The following is a 21,221-nucleotide window of genomic DNA, read 5'->3' as shown; positions in this document are numbered from 1 at the left end:
TGGACACTTTCTGGAAAATGAAGTCCTGTTTCTAGAATCAGCAGAGAAAATGAGGACTGGCCATGTCACACAGCACTGGTGGCAGGCAGGCAGTGTGGAAAGAGACATTAAGGGAACATGGTAGTTGAAGACCAGGGAAGATAGAAGCCTGCAAAAGATCTTTACACATACAACAGATAGACTGTGCACACAGTAAGGACTTTTCTCACTGTAATTGCAAACATCTGTGTGTTTCTCTAACAGCTGTGACTTCATATTCCACCTCCTATTTCCCACCAGCTTCACTTGGGCTGCATAATTTCTAATATTTCCACATTGCTTTGGACTGTAACTCTCTATGTGACTGAAGGCTTTTGGCCCTGTTCTTGGAAATGATGTCCACCTAGTGACTTGACTGTCAGCCTCCAGGCTCATTCCAGGGTTATACTGTGCCATGATACTCTGGGTACAGGAGGACCTACATGGGGATGCTTATTCCTTAGTTCATCTCCATTGCTGCTTTGCCTTTGGGAACAGCTGGGAGGAAACTCAGTCACCACAAAGGTTTGAGTGGCTGTAATACACACCACAGGAAAAGTTCTGGGTGGTGGGACAAGTACAAACTGGGTATATGTTGGGGAAAGAACACAGACATGATCCTTAGCAAGCAGTGTAGACATCAAGCAGTGGACAGAAAGAGAAGAAAAGCATTTTAGGTGCTGCCAAGCTACTGTTCATTTTGCTGCCACAGTAAGAATGTGGACCACAACTCTGCAGTAAGGAACATCTGCCTCAGGCTCATCCTGCTGTCCTTTGCACAGGACTTTCATGTCCCAGGATCTTTGGGACCTGCTGCTGAAGGCCATACCCTGTAGTGTAGTAAATGAGCCTCCTCTTTTGAAGTCTACTTAGGGACTAATTTCCAGATCCCTAATGCTTACTGCTGCAGATCTGCATCTCAGCCCACTAAAGCATGAGCGCAGAACATGAAAAACAATGATGTAGCCCTTTGGCTGACCAACTTGTTCCTCTGCCCGCTTCCTAAATGCCCTCTTGATTGTAAAAGCCAAGACAAAGCTAAAGGCTCAAGGGAAATTTGCTTCCTGCAGAGAGTAAATCCCACCCGGTATTAGCTGTAGACACAAACAACAGTTGGCAGAACAAGGGATGTATTAAGAAATTTCCTCCCATTGAGGAAGTGGTACATGCATGCATACAACAGAATGTGCAGCTGAATCCACAGTCTTTAAATGAATGCACAGACTTGTTCTGGGCACAGATACATTTGTGATTGCCCCCACACCCTCTTCTCCTTCTCCTCTTAAAAAATTATTTTAGTTAGCTAAATGTAAAACCACACAAAGACCAGAATACATATACATACCTTAGAGGGTCTGACATTTTTTTCCTTTTCTTAAGAAACTTTCACCCATTTAGAATTATTGACTGTTAAGCCCAGTCAGTACAGCAGAAATATTCTACATAGATCATTGGTTGAAATGCACAGTACAACAGTTGTGAGCACACTGTCACAAGAGACACCTGCATGAATGCTAACAAGTGTAGTAGATCCGTCAAACCACATTGCAAGCATCTGCAACGAACAAGTCGGGGGAAGATGGGAAATTACCAGAACATGGAACAAAGATGTTAAAGTACACGGGAAGCTCCTACAGTCACTTCTCTCCAGAGTCATTGCTCCCATTAGAAAGCCAGGAAACCTGAACTGCTGCTTGCCACCTGAAACTTTCCTTCCATTTCACAGGGATCAGTGTCACACTTTTATTTCCAGACCTGAGTCACTGTGATTTTGCTTGAATGGGGGCAAGGAAGAGAAGGACAAACACAGACCCCATCTAGCAGAGCTCATTTCCCCAGACCTGCATGGTCAAACAGCTTGAGATCAGAGGTCTTGCCTGTAAAAAGGCCACACAATTTGAAAAGAGGAACAAAGCAGAGCTAAAAAAACAAAACAGAAATAACATGGTTTTATACAGCCTGCAATAAAGCTATTGTCAATGGTACAGTATTGTTCACATGACACTTATTAAGGCTTTGACTACTGGTCTTCTACATGCACAGTTTATATACATATAATCTTGTGTGTGTGTGTGTATAAATTACTTTATTTTTCTTGTTCTAAGCAAGAAAATATTTTCATGCATTTGCTTCTCCCAGTATTCACAATACTTGGACCATATTCTGTTCACGGTCTTCTGGAGAGGGCTGGATCTTTTTCTTATCCGTCTGGAAATGCCCTCATCTCCAGGAATGCCATTTGTGCCTGACAGTGGCACTGGCCCCACACTTCTCCACAGTCATACACCAGAGAGGAGGTGTCACCCCGGAGCCTGACAGTACATTGGTTATGTAAACATAGTAATCCTTGGATTACAAATACTTTATTAAAGCTAACATACCTCAGCTTTTAGCTCATAGCTGCCCATGAGTGCCTTAATGAAATATTATTCAGAATAAAGTCTTTTTTTTCTTATCTTTTTTTTTCTTCCCATATCAACAGCTCAATTACAGCGGTTCCCCTAAAAGCACAGTTTTCCCTACTTTTTCCCAAGGAAGTGCCAAGCTACTTGTTAATTCTGCAAGTCCATGGCTTGGTAGCTTCCATGTACATAAATAACTGCAACACAGAGCATGTCTAAGCCTTATAGCTCAAAGTGCTTAAGTCACCATCTTGCTTGCACCCCGCCATGAAGTTAAGAAACTGGGCCATGGGCCAGTGAGGAACGGGGAGGAAGCAGAGAACAGCAGAGTTCTCCCATTCCTAGTCCCATGCCTGGAGGTTGCACGTTTGACAGGTTCCCAGAGCTCACCAGAGCTGACCTGTAGCATGGCTTGTGTACCTCTGCCTCAGGGACACCCTGACTATCTCTGGCCCAGTGTTTCCACTATGCTCCAGGTAGCTGATGTTGCAGAGCACTCCTTGATTGTGGTGGGGAGCCCTGAGAAGAGCAGCTCAGCTGTGAAAAGGAAGGGCTCACGCTGAAGTGGTACTAAGGAAAGGAAGCAGTGTAAAGAAGGCTGAGAAAGCAAACATGGGTAGAGTGAGGAGGAGAGATTCCTTATTTAAGATAAGGTCTGGACTGCTGCCACAGCCCTCTGAGCTGCCTTGCCTGGTGGTGTAACTGGAGCATGCTGTCAGCACTCCAGTTGTTAAGCTTTGCCACCATTACACGGTCATGCCTTGCATCCCACCACAGCACCACCCGATCAAAGCACTCCCATTCAGCATATACCATGACAATTACTGCAAATCAGGCACTGGGCCCTTCTCATTCACTGTGATCCAAGCAGCTAGCAGCCCTAAAGAGACTGTCCCTGTGCCCCTGCCTACCTTTCAACCCACAATAACCAAGACAATAAACAGATGGGACAGAAGGAGTGATGGAGTCACAGCCATCTGGTTGTTCACTTATTGCACAGAGTATTTTGGGCTGGTAGGGGAGAGCGGGTGGCTCCCAAGGTATTTTGAGAAAATCCTACCAGGTGGCTGTCCACATCATCTGCTCCAGAAAATGTGTTCAGACAGCTCATGTGTACAGGATGCTTAGGAAATGTCACCTAGAAACAGGATATGCAAGAGATGAAGGCTCTTCTCAATTCAGTCTCAGTCTTCACTCAGTCCCATGGCAAGCTGTGCAAAATACAATGTTTATGCCCTGGCAGGTATGATTAGAAGACAATTTTTGGTCCTGGGTATGTTAACAAGAAAGGGTCATGCTAATAATTTCAGAGGCAAACCTTTGAGACTGGATTTAGTTTTAGTTACTGAAAATACTGTATACTGCTTTTGTCCAGGTGCACAGAAGCTTAAAAAAAAAACAAACAAACAAAAAAACCCCAGACAAAGATCACAGTTTAAAGTCTCAATCTTCAGATGGGAATGTCTGTGAGGAGTAGTCAAACTATTTTCTCATGTGCAATGCATCCTGAAATTTGGTACTTATATATCGGGCGTGAAAGCCTTTCTTGTTGATGGTGTCGTCTGTGTGGAATCGAATCATGATGGAATCCCCTGCAGAGTAGATTTCTTCCAGAGGCTGCAGAAAAGTAAAGAAGGCAGCAGAGTGGTCAAGTCTGCAGGCTAAATAACTGTACTATGATGCTAGAATTTAAGCTCAGACTGGCCAGGAAACACAAACATTGAGCGCTCAGTACCTCCTGCCCTGCTCTGATTTCCTGAGCACGTTCCCTTGCTCTTTGCATGCTTGCCCTATTTATGTTTGAAGACTGATGCCAGCCCACTCTACAACCCCACTTCTTCCAGTTGGTTTTGGTAGGTCACATTCACAGGACTCTCTGGATGTTCTTGTTCCAGCCTTCTGAGTTTTCTCTAATTTGTCCTAACCTTTTCAGGAAATGACACAATCCAAACTGGGCCCTGTTTTGCAGCAGAGGCCCTCCAAAGGTTCATTAGCAACAAAATAACTTAGCCCTATATCTTACATGATAACTCTGGTTATCTCCCCCACTGTTATGACCTTATACAACCTCCCTGTGCTTCTCTGCAGGACCAACACTTTCCCTGCCATTCTCTGTTTGTCAGTGTGCAGGTAGGTAGATTACTACCCTGCTGCCCTGAACTTCTTCCCACCAAGCTGCTATGCCTTTGTTTATTTTTCAGACCATTTCCCCAATTCGCAAGGACTGCTCCAACACACCTGCTCCTTGGATGTCTCTCTCTAAATGCACTGAGAACCTTCTCCATTTCATTGCTGAAGTCCTAGAGAAATTAAACATAGAACCTCTGGTTTTAAATACGACACACTATTGCTTATGCTAACAGTGTCACTCCTCTTAATGGGGACATAGATAACAGTTTAGGAGACAGCATGCCACTCTGGAGTCAACAAGCAGCTCTGCAAGTCCCTCCACCCTTTGCCCTCACCATAGCATGACAGCAGTGTGACTTGGCTTCAGGCAGGAAGTGACTGAGGATGAAACTGGCCTTTGGAAGCTGCTTCCAACATTTACACAATGCTTTTGTGGCAGGGCTGGGGCACAGCAGCATGGCAGCTCCATGCTGCTGCACATGGCCCTGGGCTAACAAGGGCAAGTCAGTCAGACCAGCTCTGTGCATCAGATAAAACAGCTGTGATCTCTAGCAACAGGAGAAGCAAAACCCGGACACACAAGGCATTCTCATCACCAGTTTGTGAGAGCTGCCCCTCTCCAAAAAGGGTATGAGAGTACCCTTCCTTGCCATCTCCAGTTATGCCTATGAAATCTCCACTGCCACGGCTTACCCCTGAGCCACAGAAGCGTCCCAGGCGGGGTGCAGTGCTGTCGTAACCATCATAAATCTCCATGTAGTCGTACCCACAGTCAGCCTCCTCCTCAATCTCAAATGTCTGGAATATCAGCTCCACCCCGTAACCATCTTCAGCTACAATCACCCATTCACAGTTCACTTGACCTGGGTAGTTGTTGTCCCCAAACTGAGCATGGGAATACAGCTCCTTAGTTCGTACTTCAGCCTTTAAGAGCCCACCACACTCTGGAGGAAAAAAAGAGCACAAAACACAGTCTCATCAAAGGCCCTACCTCACAACAAAGACTTGCCATCCCATATTTGGGCCAGCTGTAGGGAGAGAAGACCTCCAGCATGAAGTGCATGTACCACAGGGAAGGTGATTAACTACTGCACCAAACTACCATAAACCAGTGAATTCTCCAGTCACCCATGAATCCATTGACTCACATAGCGTAGAGAAGCTTGGTCCTTTTGATACAAAACATAGAAGGAAAGAGACAATCAGTTAAAACTGGCAGGATGGGGTTCCTACCACATTATGCTCTAGAAAAATGTATTATGTTATACAGCAATTGCTTAAAAGGAAGACTTAACATGTTCTTTGCACTTGTCCTGCAGCTGAAATTCTGACTCCAGGTATTTTACCAGCAGTAAACTGAAGCACGTTAAAAAACTGGGGACCAAAATAATCCCTTTCTGCCCATGCATTGCACAGAGGTAGGCTGGTGCTTGTGCAAAATGTGTATGCTTTGGTGCAGAGTTTCCCTACAGCCAATCAGGAAGATGCCTCCTCACCAGTCTCTCATGCACTGCTGCTCAGAGCATGTTTCATCTGTTTAAAGTGGCAGGGATTCAAAAAAGTGAACCTTGGTACAACACACCCACCTCTGGGCTGCCACAGATAGAAGATCAAGTTTGTTGTGTCTGTCCACAGCACATCTCTGCTTCCACCATAACCAGCCTGTTCCGTGTGTGGGCAAATACATGGGCTAAGTTGCATCACCTTATTTTCTGAGGGTTGATGAGGAACAGAATGGGTTGCTGCTCAACTAAACACCTCCAATTTAAACAAAAGAACTGAGCAGGAATGTTTGACATCAAGAGACCTCTGAGCTGATAAGGAAGCTGGCATTTATGGTATGGTACCAGTAATGGTCTAGGAACTGGTTAGCACAATTTACAACCACTTAAAATTCAGGCTAAGCTTATTTGGGAGAAAAGTGTGTCTCATTTTGCCTGGCAAACAACGCAGTGAGATTTGATAACACTTTATTGCACTGGGGTATTGGCAGGCAACCAGCTTACCTGTGCTGTGCTTTGCCTGGAAACCTTTTCTTTGCACAGAAGCATCAGAGTAAAACCTGAGGAACATCTTGTTAGTAGAGGCCACTACAGGCTCTGGTTTCTTGCTGCCACAGAAGCGGCCAAGGATAGGTGACTTGCTGTTGGGCCCATCATACACTTCCAAGTGGTCATAGGCGCATTCTTGGTGCTGTTCAATCTCAAACTCATTGAAGGTCTAAAGCAAGAATAAGGAAAATTAAGACAGACATTTGTAAATTTGAGTATGCAATTTAGCAGAGGATGAAATGCCAAGTGAGAAAGAGGTCAAATGGTATGCCTGTCCCATTCCTCCCACAAATCAGAACAGAATAGTGAGCTTTCAGTCAAGAGTGATCTCAGGGTGGCAAAGCTCAGAAGTTCATATGAATGTGCCACGTAGCCTTAGCTTTGCTGCCTCACATGGGTGCATGACGCCAGTTTTCAACTGGAAGCATTATATGCTCTTATTTTCCTGCCAGGAACCCTGTCTAGCACACCAAATGGCAGTTCTTCAGTACTGCTTTCACTGTGCACAGGGATCCAAGCATTATTTCCCCCAGTGCGTGGGCCATCTGCACAGCTTTGGTCACGTCCTGCCATATGCATCAGGCTATGCTGTAAAATGGGCCTGATGCTTCTCCCTCAGAGGGGCTGGGGACTGGCCCTGCCACCACCTTATGCAGAGATGGTCCCAACAGAGTGGGTCACAAGGAGGAGTAGGGGCAGGAGGGCATGTTATACCTTCTGTTAACAGAGACAGCAATGCTCCACAGCTGTCATCTGCTGGAGTCTCCTCCAAGCTGCCTCACCACTGCCTTGTGTACCTCTGAGACATTCTGCCCTTTTACAGGCCAGGGGCAGCCTCCCGGGATGCCCTCCTCTGAGCACCCCACACAGAACCTATGGGGATCAACCTCCCACTCACAGAGTGGTGGGGGAAAGTCACTTCAGCTGCTCACAATCCTGCCTGCTTCTCCCCTCACACTCCCACTCACTGGTTACTCACTACTTTCACTCGGTGGCCAGGCGTTGCAGAGACATCCCAGGTGCATTCTTTCCGGCTGGGGTACTTGTCAGGCCAGTTTGGACTGCTCATCGTTCCCTCCGCACCACTCAGCTTGTGCTCACAACCGGCTTGAGAGAGAGACATCACAAGATGGAGGCATCAAGGCAGGTCTCACATGGGAACCACATAACATCCTACATGCTCCTCTCTGCCCACTGAGACCCTCAACAGGGCAGAAACAGGGAAGGCTTCAGTCACTGAACAAGATCTTTTGGTATTATTGCATAGTTCTGGTGAGTTTGTCCTATACTTTTCTGAGCTAACTTGGCAGTTGGTGAAATGGACCATCTCATTCCCCTGGACCTCATTAACCTCATCCACCTCCTCACTCCCAAACATATTCTCCTGCTCCTCCATCTTGTCTGCCCTGTTCCCGGTGACATGGTGTCCAACCCCTCCACTGTGTTGACTCTGGTGCTATCTCAGCCTTGAGTTGTTTTGCTGACCTGGAAAGCTGAATCAGCTCATGGAGAGATCAGACAAGGACCAGAGGCCATACACAGGAAGGCCATGGAAGCACACAGCAGGGGTAAGGGTGCAGGAAGAAAGTAATCTTGGCAGCAGCAAGCGGTTAGATCAGATCATCCTTTCTCTTCTGACTCAAACCCAATAATCAAATAAAGCAGCAGTGACTAGTCTAATAGTACCACAACTGCTCCTTTCACTAGCCCAACTTCTTGCTCCCACCCTGTCCATCCCCCATGGCCATATAGAGGGCCAGACTGGGGAATGGATCCAGCTAAAAACAAGCTCTCTTATTCCTTTTTCTAGGTGTTTTTTCAGCTAGCTGGGGCTTTTTCAGTGCCCCAGCCTGTTATGCTGTACAAACATCCTTCCAACACCAGGCAGAAAGCACCCTGGCTCAAACCATGTTTGAAGCACCTTGTCTTTCCTGAGGGCAGGGAGTGGGGACCTTACCTTCTTTACAATTGTGGCTGTTTTCATGCAGCATGAAGCCGTTTCTGCACTGGCATATGTAGCTCCCAAAGGTGTTGATACATTCGTGCTGGCAACCACCATTGTCTTTAGAGCATTCATCCTTGTCTGGGCAGGATCAAACCAACAAACACTGAGTTGACAGTGAGAAACAGACTATCACAGTTGCCAGCTGGGTGTCCCATACCCAGACTGGCAGAAATCAGTGCAATCCTCCAACTTCTGCTGCTGGATTAGTCCAGTCAGCTTTTTAGCCCAGATACAATTCTCTTCCAATTGTATTTCATTCCATAAAATGCATCACGAATGTGTTTTATTATATAATGTAGGTTTTGAATGGTTAAAGACTCCTATGTAAAAGAAACCTATAACAACGTCTCATTCTTTTAAAATAGAGTCCAGGAAAAGCATCACACAAATTCACTAGCTTAGGCAAAAATCTACTGGCCAGTCTTTATATTTTCAAGTTTCTACATGCTCTGATGAGCCTCCATCTTTAAACAGGTCTGCCAGAGAGCACAAGCAGCCAGATGAAGAAGAGGATCTAAGGTATAAGCTGCTCTCTGAAGCTGAAATATGCCCCAGTAGATGTTCGCTCCTGTGCGTTCAGGACTATGCATTCCTGAATCTCACTGTTCTGAGCATAGGATCTGCTCATGGTTTCCAGTCCAATTTAATTTATGAACAGTTTATCTCCAATTTTTCTTGGGCCAGTGCCCTCCCTTGTCCTCATTAACCTCATCTGTTACCTCACTCCCAAATGTATTTGTAGATGAAACATACCCAACTTCATACTTCCTCTTGTTAGATTTAATAAGCCAAATGCCTAGCCCTGATTCTACTCTGCAGCTCTTAATTCAAGGCCATTTTGCCTCATCATCCTTGTCAAAAATATTAATACTCCTCGGTCTCTGCTGAAAACACAGCATGAAATTGAATTTCCACTTCCGTGTGATGTACAGTTAAGCTCCAGAACTGCCTGCCAACAAGGTACATCACTGACACCAAGAGCTACAAAGGACTCAGAACAGAGGATCAGAAACTTCCACTAGCATGCAATGCTTTGAGAGGTAGGATTGCTATATAGAATATTTCTGGGAATTTTCTAATTCTTTTAGTTTCAGAGGAAAAAGCTTTTCTTTAATGACTCCAGGGACAGAAATAACTTCTAGGAGCAGGTTCTTCATTGTTTTCTGCTGTGGAAGGACTGGTAGCATTGATGAAATCCATGCATCTTGCTGACAGCGCACTATGAAACTGGACCATACAGTGTACTGAGAGACCGAGATGAAAGGGGACACAACACAGAGCAACCATGCTTTTTAGATGTAACTAACCATGTCAGGCTCTGCCTGATTTGACAGGAGGTCGAAGAAAATTCACCACAACCAAGAGGTTCAGTCAGAGGAAACAGCTAAGCAAGTGAAAGAATACAGCCACCTACCAGAGAAGTAATGAACTTTAAAGCCTTTCTTGGAGACTGTGTTGTCTGATTTGAACTCCAGTCTCATGTTGTTGCCATACGACGTGATTACTTCAGGCTTCTCTGAGCCACAGAATTTGCCATGCAGCTTGGAGTCAGAAGCCAACCCACTACGAACCTCAACGTAGTCATATTTACAGACCTGCCAAGAGAGAAGGAGATTTCTCAGCTCTGTGGACTTGGAACAGAGCGTTTCAGAGCAAGGGGACAGAGGCTTGACTGAGAGGGAACAGAAACAGCCTTATACGCAAACACATTCCTCAAATCCCCAAATTCTCCTTTGTCAGTGTTCTCATGCCCTTCCCTTGCTTTTCTAGTCTTAAAAGCATGGGTGTGTTTATCAGAATAGTGAAGGTTCCATTTAATTTAGCTAAAATAATTACTCCCACCTTATCCAAGAACCTGACAGTGTTGAACGAACTTCAGCAGCCTGTTGAATTAAGGAAGAGCCACTGCTCCCATTTACAGTGGGGAAAGCAACACCTGGAATATTTTGTTCAAATTCCACCCTGCCCTTGGCAGGGCAGAGAACAGACTGTTACTGGTTATTTTGTTTATCCTTGAAGAACTGTGCTTCATTGTTCATTTCCAATTATTTTCCTGCAAAGGCAGCTCAGGGGAAGGGGGGAATGGGACACCTATTAGGGGTGGAAAACACCTACAGTTATGCAAAACTGGTAGAGAAAAGAAGCCCATTTATAACAGAACAGCTTTAATCCTTCCACTCCATAGAGAAAGCAGATCCAGACTTCAAGGAGAACAATCACTGTTATTGGCTTATTATATCAAAGGCGGGAAAACAACCAGAAGCTCCACCAGTAAGACAGTCTCCTCTTCCTCGTGCCCCAAGGGTTCATCCAGTTCTGAGTTAGCCAATAGTCACACCTCTGAGATGCAGGGACTGGTTACGTACATCATTGCCTTCCAGCTCAAACACTTCGAACTGCAGAGAGATCCGGTACTGGGCTGGAGCTACCACCTGCCAGACGCAGTTTTTGTTAGTAGGATATTCCTTGGGCCATCCAGGGCTAGTAATGGTCCCATTGAGCTTGGTGATGAAGCCCCCACAGGCAGCTGGAGAGGCAATAAATGAACACAAGTTTTACTTGGTTCTGTTTAGACACACAGATTGGGCCACAGTGTAAGCTAGAAAATTAATCAGATCCTGGTTGGTGGCACATATCAAATCCTGGCCTCCAGAACAGGTTTTAAATGCTGGGAGCTGCGAAGAAGATAGAAACCTCACCAGCTATAAATCACCAGTGAAATACACACAGCCAGGCTATGGCCCTGAGAGCCACTTAGACCATGTAAGATTGATCTGCTTTTTACTCTCTAGCCTTGGGCTTACTGTGGATCAGCTGACATGCACAATGCAGTTGTGAATGCCAGCTTGGCAAATTCACCAACACTCAGTCCTGCAAACCTTACTATTTCAAGTTTATCAGTAATGGAATAATCAGAAGATAATGGAATCCTAGGGAAGACACCCCTGTCAGCTCTTCAGTGGCTTATTACATGGGCTGCATCTTCTCTAGGGAAAATTGAAGACAAAGACAAAGACTTAGCTTTATTATCCCATTTCCTTTAAAAATTCAGGACATATCGGCTTCATCCTCTTGTGGGAGGGCATGGCTTTTACCTCAAAGGAATCAACCTGTTTGCTCTTTTGCTGCAAAATTCTATTTGCAATGAAGCAATTTTTTCTTGCTGCTTCTTGGGAGTAATGAGATATGGCCAGATCTTCAAAACCCACAGGGATAAAAGATTCCCGTGTCTTTTTCCCAGCATTGTTTTGCATTAAGAGAACTAACCCAAGGGAGCAGCTTCAGTACAAAAGTGTAGCAAGCAAGCGTGTCTGGAGAAACAAAAGCAATTTACTCTGATGTGCATCACTACAATTTCAAAGACTATCCTTCCTGTGTTGCCCACAAATGAAGTTTAAAATAGGAGGTTAAGAGTGAAGTTCAAAAAAATGCTTGCCAAGTTATACCAACTGGCTTGCTCAAAAATAGCAAGAAATTATTTTAAAAAATAAAGTAAAGCTTCCAAAAGCCTTTTGTATGCACCTAACTCTGCCCTCACCAAGTTGACAGCAGCCTTCCCCAAACAGTTTGGCAAAAGTAGAAGTCAGGGCAAACTAGGTGACTTTGAGAGCACCACTCACAGCATGTGGAGCTGCCTACACATCTCAGCTGAAAGGCAGAGCTACGAGACAAGAACAATGATTGGATTCTTACCACACCAACAGCTGTATTGTTGGTGGGAGCAAACACTTGTTGCAAGAGATTAACTGTATAAATAGAAAGCTGACAGAAACAGTTCCTATCAAAGACATCGGGTTTTTTTCCCTGTAACAGAAGGGGGGAGTTTACTCCTCAATATGGAGAGTGTCTGTTTTGCATGCAGGCAACACATTGGTATTTTATTCTATAAAATAAATTTCTTTAAAAAAGTAATAAAGTCAGCCTTAGATTGAAATACTTTTGGGCTACTCAGTGGTTAGGTTGTAATGCCCACCCTCCCTCACGCTGCACTGTGGGAGATCTGGTCTGAACAGGGATCTCTGGCCATGAAGAACAACTGGTTTTAGAGATGTTTAGCAGCAGAGAATCAGAGTATTTTCAGTTTTTCAACCAAAACTTGTTTTTCAAAGGAAGATGTTGACAAAAAGCAATTTTTCATGTTGGGGAAGATGAACAGAAACAAAGAGTATGTAGGGACAAGGAAAATCATCTCCAAGATTGTTCAATTTCATTATTAGCTGTAGTACTCAATTCCTCAATCTGTAGGTTTACTGACCTTCACAGCTCTTTTTATCAGCTGTCAACTCATAGCCAGGCTCGCAGGTGCATTTGTAACTGCCCAGTGTGTTCTCACAGTGCTGCTCACATCCACCATTGTCTGGCAGAGAACATTCATCCATCTCTGTCAGGAGAAAAACAGAACAACTCTCACTTTCCTGACCACCCAAACCCCCTCATATTCCTCATGCAACACTTCTGGACAGAAGGACCAGAGCACTGGCTGATGACCTGAGCCCACAGAGCAGGCACCGCAGCAAACCTCACAAGTACTAAAGCACTCCTACCACCAAAACTGTAAAGGACTACAACTACTCTTACTAGTCAAGAGTAGTCTAGACAGGAGCAGGAAAACATAGTCTCCTGTGAAGACTACACTGCCTTTTGTTCTCATTTGCCCCTGTTTTTTTGTTTTGTTTTTTAAATTTCTCATGCTCTTGAGTGACTTGAGCTACCAGGAATTAGCCCATTATGGTGCCCACAGTAATGGAGCTGTGGGAGGCCATACCCCACTGAATGGGGTGCAATAAAGGAGCTGGGAGGACATGCAAGTAGTTCTTCTTTTTCATAGACACATGAAGTCTTGCTACCCTAGACTTTGAAGTCAGGTTCTTCCAATCACATCTTAACAACCTGAACTGACATTTTAATATAGATAGCCAGACGTACTGGCTTCTCACCCTGACCCCTGATTCCATGTGCATCCCTTACTAGATGGTTTTATTAACACGGTTGTGGTGGGTTGGCCTCAGCCCAGCTTTGGGTATTGGGAGACAAAAACTGGAGGAAAAAAAAAAAGTTAAAACACTTAGGGAAAGCACCTTTCCATCCCCTTTCCCAGACTCAACTTCACTCCAGACTCCTCTCCCTCTGCCTTGTATCACTGCAGCTTGCACTCAGTCCCTTCAGCAAAGCCATGAGCATGCAAAGGCAGGAGGGGATGGGGAGCTACAGTCAATACATGGCTCTACTGTTCCTTCCTTCTCATACTTCCCCCCTGCTCCAGCATGGGTCCTCCACAGGCTGCAGGGAATATCTGCTCTGCCATGAAGCACCTCTACCTTCTGACCTTGGCGTTACCTCTGCTGTTTGGCACTTTTTGTTCCCTCCTCCTCTCTCTCCCCGTCATTTTTGACCTTTCTTAAACATGTTTTCACAGAGGTGCCACCAGCTCAGCTGATGGGCTTAGCTACAACCTGCGGTGGGTCCACTGTGGAGCCAGCTTGAACCATCTCTCTGGCATGGGTAGCCTCTGCAGCCTGCCAGTGCCAGCACCTTGACACCTACACCCAATATAATGTTCCAGTAACAGTTACTGCTACATAGATCAAAGAGGAACAGTCTTGACTAGATGATCATTGTAGGTCCCTTCCAACTGAAATATTCTATTCTCTTCTATTGATAACACTGTCTTCCCGCAAAGCCTTCCCACAGTCAGGACTCCCCCACGCTGTAACAGTTCCAGTCCAAACAGATTTTATTTTCTGGTTTCTGTTTGTGGATTCACTATGAAGAGAGTAGAGTATTTCTTTGCTGCTCCATGCTTCGGTACAGGTTCAATAGCTTCTAATCTGGTTGTTAAATCACTTGCTTGAGAGAAAAGAGAGGCTGCGACTCCTGCAATCATCGAAAGCCCACATGATCAGTTTTTACCGTGGGAAGGACATGTCCTGGCTATGGGCAGGTATATTTTGCAGAGTATTGTCCTTCCTCTAGTGTTTGCCATGAAGAAGAAAGGCACAACAATGTGAGTGTAAAGACAAGCACATCACTACTAACACTTCAACCATATACAAAATAGGCTTCAGTGATACAAATGGTTTGTTACCAAAATGAAGATAAGTAATAAAGAATAATCCTAGAGCTTTCCCTTGAGATACACATGATGGGATGGACATGAGGTAATTGCTCTTCACATCTTCCTGACATTGTCTCTTGGATGTGGCCAATAGTTTACCCTCTCTGAGCTGCCTTACTCTCTCTGAGCTGTTTGCAGGTTTATTTTTCTGAAAAGCTAGAAGTTACCACTGCATCTTCTCACAAAGCATAACATTCAATTCCATCCTTAACTCTGCTTGTTGTTTTTTTTTAAGCCGAGTTATTTTCTTTCAGTGTTGCAAGACATGTAATTGAAGCTCTATTCCCTTCATAATTCATTCAGGCAAAGCTGACCCATTGCTCGATCAGCTATGGGTGGCAGTTTGAAGAGTGCCTGCAGAGCCATCTAATTCATTCATGGAGTGGCTGGTAGTCAAAATCCCTCTGGATATGGAGGTAAAGGCTGCAGACTTCAGATCCCAGCTTGAAACTCCACATGTAGCCTGCAGGTATGTCTACCCAGCTTTTGCAAACTGACATCAGCTCTGCCCACAATGCAAGCTGGCTAGAAGTTGTGTAGCTATGGCTACTGCGGTGCTTGGTCCAAGCAACTAAAACTTTGCTCCTCAGCTGGACTCACTGGCATGGACTTAGCAACACCCTCACCATCCACAAGCTAGACCATTTCTGGTTCAAACATGTGAAGTCTGAGGAAACACTACAAGATCTAGTCTGCCAGCAAAAACTCCACAGACAATACCTGTGTCTGCAATTGTACTAGCAGTGCATTTTTATGCATTTAAAAAAAAAATTATTTCTGACTAACTGTATCACAAGGAAAGCATCCCAGGTTCAGGTGTGTAACTTTCTTCCCCTGCAGATTCTAGAGAATGACTTGATGCAAACCAAGAAGTCTCCATGAAGTGCTAATCCCTGGAAGACCAGTCAGTCTGCACTATCAGCTCCTGAAAGAAGCCAAAATGTCTTTAGGAAGAAGCATTCTCTGTGTCTTTACAGAACCTGAGAAATTTAAACAAGGAAGTCTAGGCACTGTGATAGTTGTTCAGGGACTGGAATTAAACATCACAGTATTTGCCAGTGATCTTGCAATCACCCTTTGTCACAATCTGTTAAGATCTCTCAAATTCACAGGACAACATACTCTGTGAATTAAACCTTATTTAACTAATTCTTTTTTTGCACATAAGTGCACGGATTAAGAATTATGGGTTATAAGTTATGAAACCTTATGACTTCAATGGTGAATAAGTGAATTCAAGTGATAGATTAGTCTGAGCAAAGGGGATTGAGCCCTGCCATGTTTGTTTGATGTTGTTTCTTAATGAGCTCATGAAATAAAGTTTAATTCACAGAATACATTGTCCTGTAAACTTGAGAGGTCCAAATGGACCGTGACACCCTTAACGCAAGACAAATGTCAAAGTCAAAATAAATAAAGGAATTGTGCAATCCAAATATTGGCATTGCAGCTATTTTTTTTGTACAACTGTCACTGAACCTAAGAGAAACATGACTACCTCGCAGCAGCTCCGCAGGTGTTTTCCCAAGTGGTTAGATATTTGGTTCTTCCCTCTATCAAGTCACCAGCATGCTGGTAAAGGACCATGTCTTGGGTCCAGCTCTTAAGAAAAACCTTAGTCTTATTCGCATCTTCCTGAAGAGGATCTCAGTTTAGGAACACTTTTGTCTCCTAAAGCATTCAGAAATTTTCCCTGGGATTCTACTTGCATTCAAGTTTACCCTCTTTCCAGAGGTTTCTTTTGGAATAGAACTTAAGCAGAGAGTTGTTTTTAATACTCTTTGTGCTGTACTAGTACCTCCTTTGAAAACGTCAATGTTCCCTGGCATGGATAAATGGAGATCACATTTCGTCGAGCTGCGCAACACAAGGCATTAGTGCCTGTGCTGGTACTGATGCAGTAGGCTTTCTTTCTGTCTTAATCTGGGAAATGGTGTTCGTGCCTCAGCAAACCCCTCTACACTCTCAAAGCAGTTTGTATATAAACTTCATATTGACGGTTGTACAGACAAGTCTAACAGCTCTTAACTACAAGTAGATACAATGGTAACAGATCACTTTGGGATGGCAGTAGGTTAAGGGATGAATGGTCCCCAGCTTGGACCTTGAGAGGTAGTAGATCACACACCTTTAAAGAAATTTGCTGCGAAGCCTGCTTTATTGATGGTTGCATCAGATGCAAACTTCATCCATACTTTATTTGAACTGGATTTGATATCTTCTGGCTTCTCGTAGCCACAGAAGTGACCAATCAGTGGGCTGTATTCAGTGAGGCCATCTCGGATCTCCAGGTAGTCATAAGAACATGTGTCGTGCCATTCAACCTGTAATAGGAAAAGGGTGTGCCTGTAGTGCACTACTATGAGTGCTCTGAGTCAGGCTAGCTACGCAGTTAGACTTTGGCTAGACATCAGCTTCCAAAGGAGCATCCCAAACAACTGGTCACAACTAGGTACTTGCCTCACGGCTGCCATTGAACTCTCCTGCAGTTGTAACTGCATTCAAGTCCAGCCACATCTCAGTTCTACTGCTATTTCATGGCTATCCTCTGGTGAAATCCGGTCCCTGACTACCTACAGGCTGCTTTTCCATGAGAAGCTGTAAGGAACAGAGCAGAACAACTACAAAAAAAAAAAGTTTCAAGGAATAGCTGTGGGGTCACAGCTAGGAGGTAGTGGTGTCAGCCCTTTCTAGGACAAGCACAGTTAAGTGTTCATAAGCCACAGGAGCCTGTGGGATAGATGGGATTTATGCACCAACCCAGGTCCTGTCCACACCTATGCGTGACTTATACATCAGTAGTCAGAAACAGATCATTGGGCACCTAGCTACTAGTGTAAGACATCCTATAACCAGTAGGAGAAAACCTTTTCTGAGCTCTTCAAAACCTGTCTGTCATCTGGGAACATGATGTTTCTTTGGAGAGTCACAAACATCCTGCAATCAGCTAAGCCCCAGTGACATCAACATGAGTTTTTTGCCTGGATTGTGACCATTCAATTTCATTTGACCAGAGTGAAAATTTGAGGACTCATGATTCCCTGCTTAACATCATCAGCAATTTTGTGCCCCTTCTAATTCCTTCTGTCTAGACTAACAGTTTTTGAAAACTCATTGTATTTAAAACTTGGCTTCAAAATCTCTGAGCAAACTTCTGGTGAAGGGAAATGATGTTCTGAAGTATTCAAAAGAATTTTTTGCTAAAAAAAATTATTTACATCACTTTCTTCTTAATTTTAAAGGCTCTACAGAGGCAAAATAATATCCATAATATAACATACAATGACATTTCTCACCTCAAAGGCTTGGAATGTGATACCTATGTGAAAGCCCTCAGAAACTGTGATCTTCCAGATACACTCTTTGGAAGGTCTGTAGTCATCTGGGTAGTTGGGAGATTGGATCTGGCCAGCATCTTTGTGAATTTCTCCACCGCAAATAGCTTCATAAAAAACAAACAGCAAAACCATGAGATTGCAGGTTTTTCCTCAGGTAAAGCCTGCTCCATACATAGCCTTCTTCCTTGTTCAAATCTGTATCAATACGCAAAGGCAAACACACAAGTCATGTAAGTTTTTACAAATCTAACATTTTGTCTTAGTGACAGTGTCTCCTGTCTTGCTGTGCCAATCTCCTTAGAAGGTAAACTGACTGGGACAGAGAATTTTTAAGGATTTGTGTGTTTCACACTCCTGGTCACCTTCACAACTGCTTAAAACCTGCTACCAGCACTAAGGACCAAGAGAAGTTGGCAAAAAAAACCCAAATAAAAAACAGTTGCAAATCTAATCCAGCCACACGATGGCAATATTAACAAGCATGAGTTGAGCTGTTCACCAGGAGAGCATTAGGCTGACTGCCGTGCATGAAAAATTAAGTTTTGTGCTAAACGTAAGAATGAGTAAGTTTAAAGATGAAGAACAGAAAATTAAATGAAAATCTAGTTTAACACAAAACTAGCAGACACATCAAAGGCAATAGCAGTTCAGCATAATTGTCTGCAAGACCATGTAACAAATGGAAGTAACATCACAGCCTAAAACCGGTGTTACCTCACGATGCACGACACACGTCTACAGAGTGTTTATGAACGTTTTGGCTGTGTTTAAAGTCAAGCAAACAAAAAGCACTGACAGTAATTACAAGAGAGATGGCACTGCAGTGACACCTGCCAGACATCAACCATCTTCACCCTCGGGGTCTCCCCACAACACATTGCATTAACAATTCAGATGTGGGTCTCCCTGTAGTGTCCTGGAAATTGCTTGCATTGGGTAACATTGTCTTGGTTTTGCCTTGTAAGCTGTTAACATCTAACTGTGACCTAGTTAAAAGCACTGTTTCACCAGTGCAGTGCTAACTTCTTTCTTAGAGAATCAGTGCTAAGGCACCACCAAATAGCTGCACCCAAAATTCAGCTGCAGAGCACTATTTAGATTGTAGTCTGAGTTCATATATCCAGATCTACAAGTGGTGCTAGAGAGAACCTCTGAGGGACCCTTTAGAGAACTGTCTCCCCCACCTAGCAGAAAGGCCACTACAAGAGCAGAGAACTGACAATTTTTACTATCAGCCATAAAACTGTCAGCCAGCAAACAGTATATTCTCTATCCACTGCAATAGTTCATACTGAAATTCAGCTGAGCACCAAGTATACTGGAAGATCCTTACTGCAAAATGGAAAGAACATCTGCTGACAGAGCCTGAGAAGGCAATAACGATGACAGATTTGGGGCTGCCAGCAGTGCTGTAGGGCAAAACCACCAGCATCTTCCCATCTTAAATCTCATGAAAGGAACAATATGACTGAACTATGAGGACACTTTCACTACATTAACTGTCATTTAGTATCAAGTAATTCTTCCATCATGTGGCTACATGCTTCTGCCTCTTTCCTCCCATCTACTGAAAACTTTAGGGCCAAGACCTGGAGGAATCCAAATCCAAAAATCAGTCCTCACCCACAGAGCTCCCATCAAAGTTCAGATGCACGAGCATTTACATGCACTCTCACAAAAGCAGAGGACAGAGAAGCAGTGCTAAAACCCACTTTGGCTTTTTAGTATGTGAAGGAGAAGAGTTCAAAAGAAAAAGAGGAATGAACAGTGATGCAGCGAGGTTTTGGACAGAAATTGATAGAAAATTAAACATTTAAGGGCAATCCCTCCTGGAAATAAAAATTACCCTTATTGCCTAGACACAGAAATCACAAAACAGCTGAGCAAGCTACCTGACAACGGAAGAAAGAAACAAGTCATTACCAGAGCTTGCATTGGAGGGAAATAGGGATTAAGGAAGATTTTTGGAAACTCTCCCATTTCAGCAAATAAATTATGGAGAGAGATGCAGATAATCTCACTACCTGCTGCCCTGACAAGAGGAGCTAAGAAAAGAACTATGCAATGGGCCATCACTGTTTCTGTGGTACAAGCTGGCTTCCACCAGTCATACTCCGTGCTTGCTCACAGGTTTAGCCATAGTTTTCATACCTTTCCAATGGGAAGTTTCTTGAAGGAAAGGGTTACATAAAAAGTCAGAGTCTTGAAGAGGCAGGAAAATATGAACAGTAGAAGGGATGCAAAGTTTGACCACTAGATGCACATTCCACTTCCATTTGCTCTCCTTGAAAGTCAAGTGAAGTAACTATTGCTCACTTTTACTGAACCTTTAGGGGTCATTTATCAATCAACAGGAAATATGGAAAATTATCAAGAGAAAAGAAAGTTTTGCGAAGTGACTTTGGCATGTAGCCAATGTAAAAAATTTTTTTCTTTCAATATCGTTAGCCATATGAAGCATGATCCCATATTAACACACATGATGAAAAACAACAAAGTTGCTTTCCAAAGACACTCCTCACCTTGCTTTTTCTTCTTTTTCTTTTAAAGTTTGAGTAGATACCACTGTGGAATAACCCACTGTAAGAATTAAGCTGACTAGCCCACCAAAGCAATAAACCAAAATAAAACAGTCTGTTAGAGACACACTAGTTTGATCACTTCTAACTCCAACAAACTACCATAAAGGGGGTGTTATGACACACATGGTCCAGGCAACAGCTGCTGCTCAGGAGAGATGTTAAAAAAAAAAAAAAAATCAGGCAAGGTACCTCTGTCTCCGGGACAACAATTCCTGCAGAAACCAGGTATTTCTCCTGTGAAACAGATTTGTTAGCCCCACACTGTTATGAAATCCTCATGTGCTTTATTTGCATATCCCTAACAGTCCTGTATTTTCTTCACTTCCCTGTTAATATCATTATTCATGAGTATATTGGACACTTGGGCACTGGGCTTCCAGTGTCATGTTTGTTCCTGTGGCTGCAGAAAGAAGATGATGCAACGTCAGTACCGATACAGTCAACTTCAATACTGTTGACAGCACTGGTACTTCTAAGAAAATGTCTGTCACCCAGAGAACAGTGAAGGCTTTTAATACATTTTAGAATCATTATTGTAAAAAGTAAGCATATATGGTGAAGGGATGTTACTGATTTGGTA

The 21,221-nt window shown here is 43.8% G+C and overlaps 1 protein-coding gene across 1 annotated transcript in view; it reads right to left on the bottom strand.

Moving 5' to 3' along the window:
* Positions 1-3,309: 3,309 nt before the first annotated feature.
* TLL2 (tolloid-like 2) overlaps positions 3,310-21,221 on the bottom strand; it is a 75,190-nt gene continuing 57,278 nt past the window's right edge. Inside the window, exons 10-19 of the mRNA XM_010567916.1 lie at positions 18,018-18,163; positions 16,850-17,045; positions 12,862-12,987; positions 10,973-11,133; positions 10,021-10,201; positions 8,559-8,684; positions 7,581-7,708; positions 6,557-6,770; positions 5,244-5,494; positions 3,310-4,037 (exon numbers count right to left, since the gene is read on the bottom strand). Coding sequence (XP_010566218.1) covers positions 3,903-4,037; positions 5,244-5,494; positions 6,557-6,770; positions 7,581-7,708; positions 8,559-8,684; positions 10,021-10,201; positions 10,973-11,133; positions 12,862-12,987; positions 16,850-17,045; positions 18,018-18,163 — 1,664 coding nt within the window. The 3' untranslated portion in view covers positions 3,310-3,902. The remainder of the gene's footprint in view (positions 4,038-5,243; positions 5,495-6,556; positions 6,771-7,580; positions 7,709-8,558; positions 8,685-10,020; positions 10,202-10,972; positions 11,134-12,861; positions 12,988-16,849; positions 17,046-18,017; positions 18,164-21,221) is intronic.

This window comes from Haliaeetus leucocephalus, unplaced genomic scaffold (genome assembly GCF_000737465.1).
Source record: "Haliaeetus leucocephalus isolate CR32 unplaced genomic scaffold, Haliaeetus_leucocephalus-4.0 Scaffold229, whole genome shotgun sequence".
NCBI classification, from domain to species: domain Eukaryota; kingdom Metazoa; phylum Chordata; class Aves; order Accipitriformes; family Accipitridae; genus Haliaeetus; species Haliaeetus leucocephalus.
The sequence above is the reverse complement of the archived record's forward strand: the minus strand, read 5'-3'. Positions and strand labels throughout refer to the sequence as shown.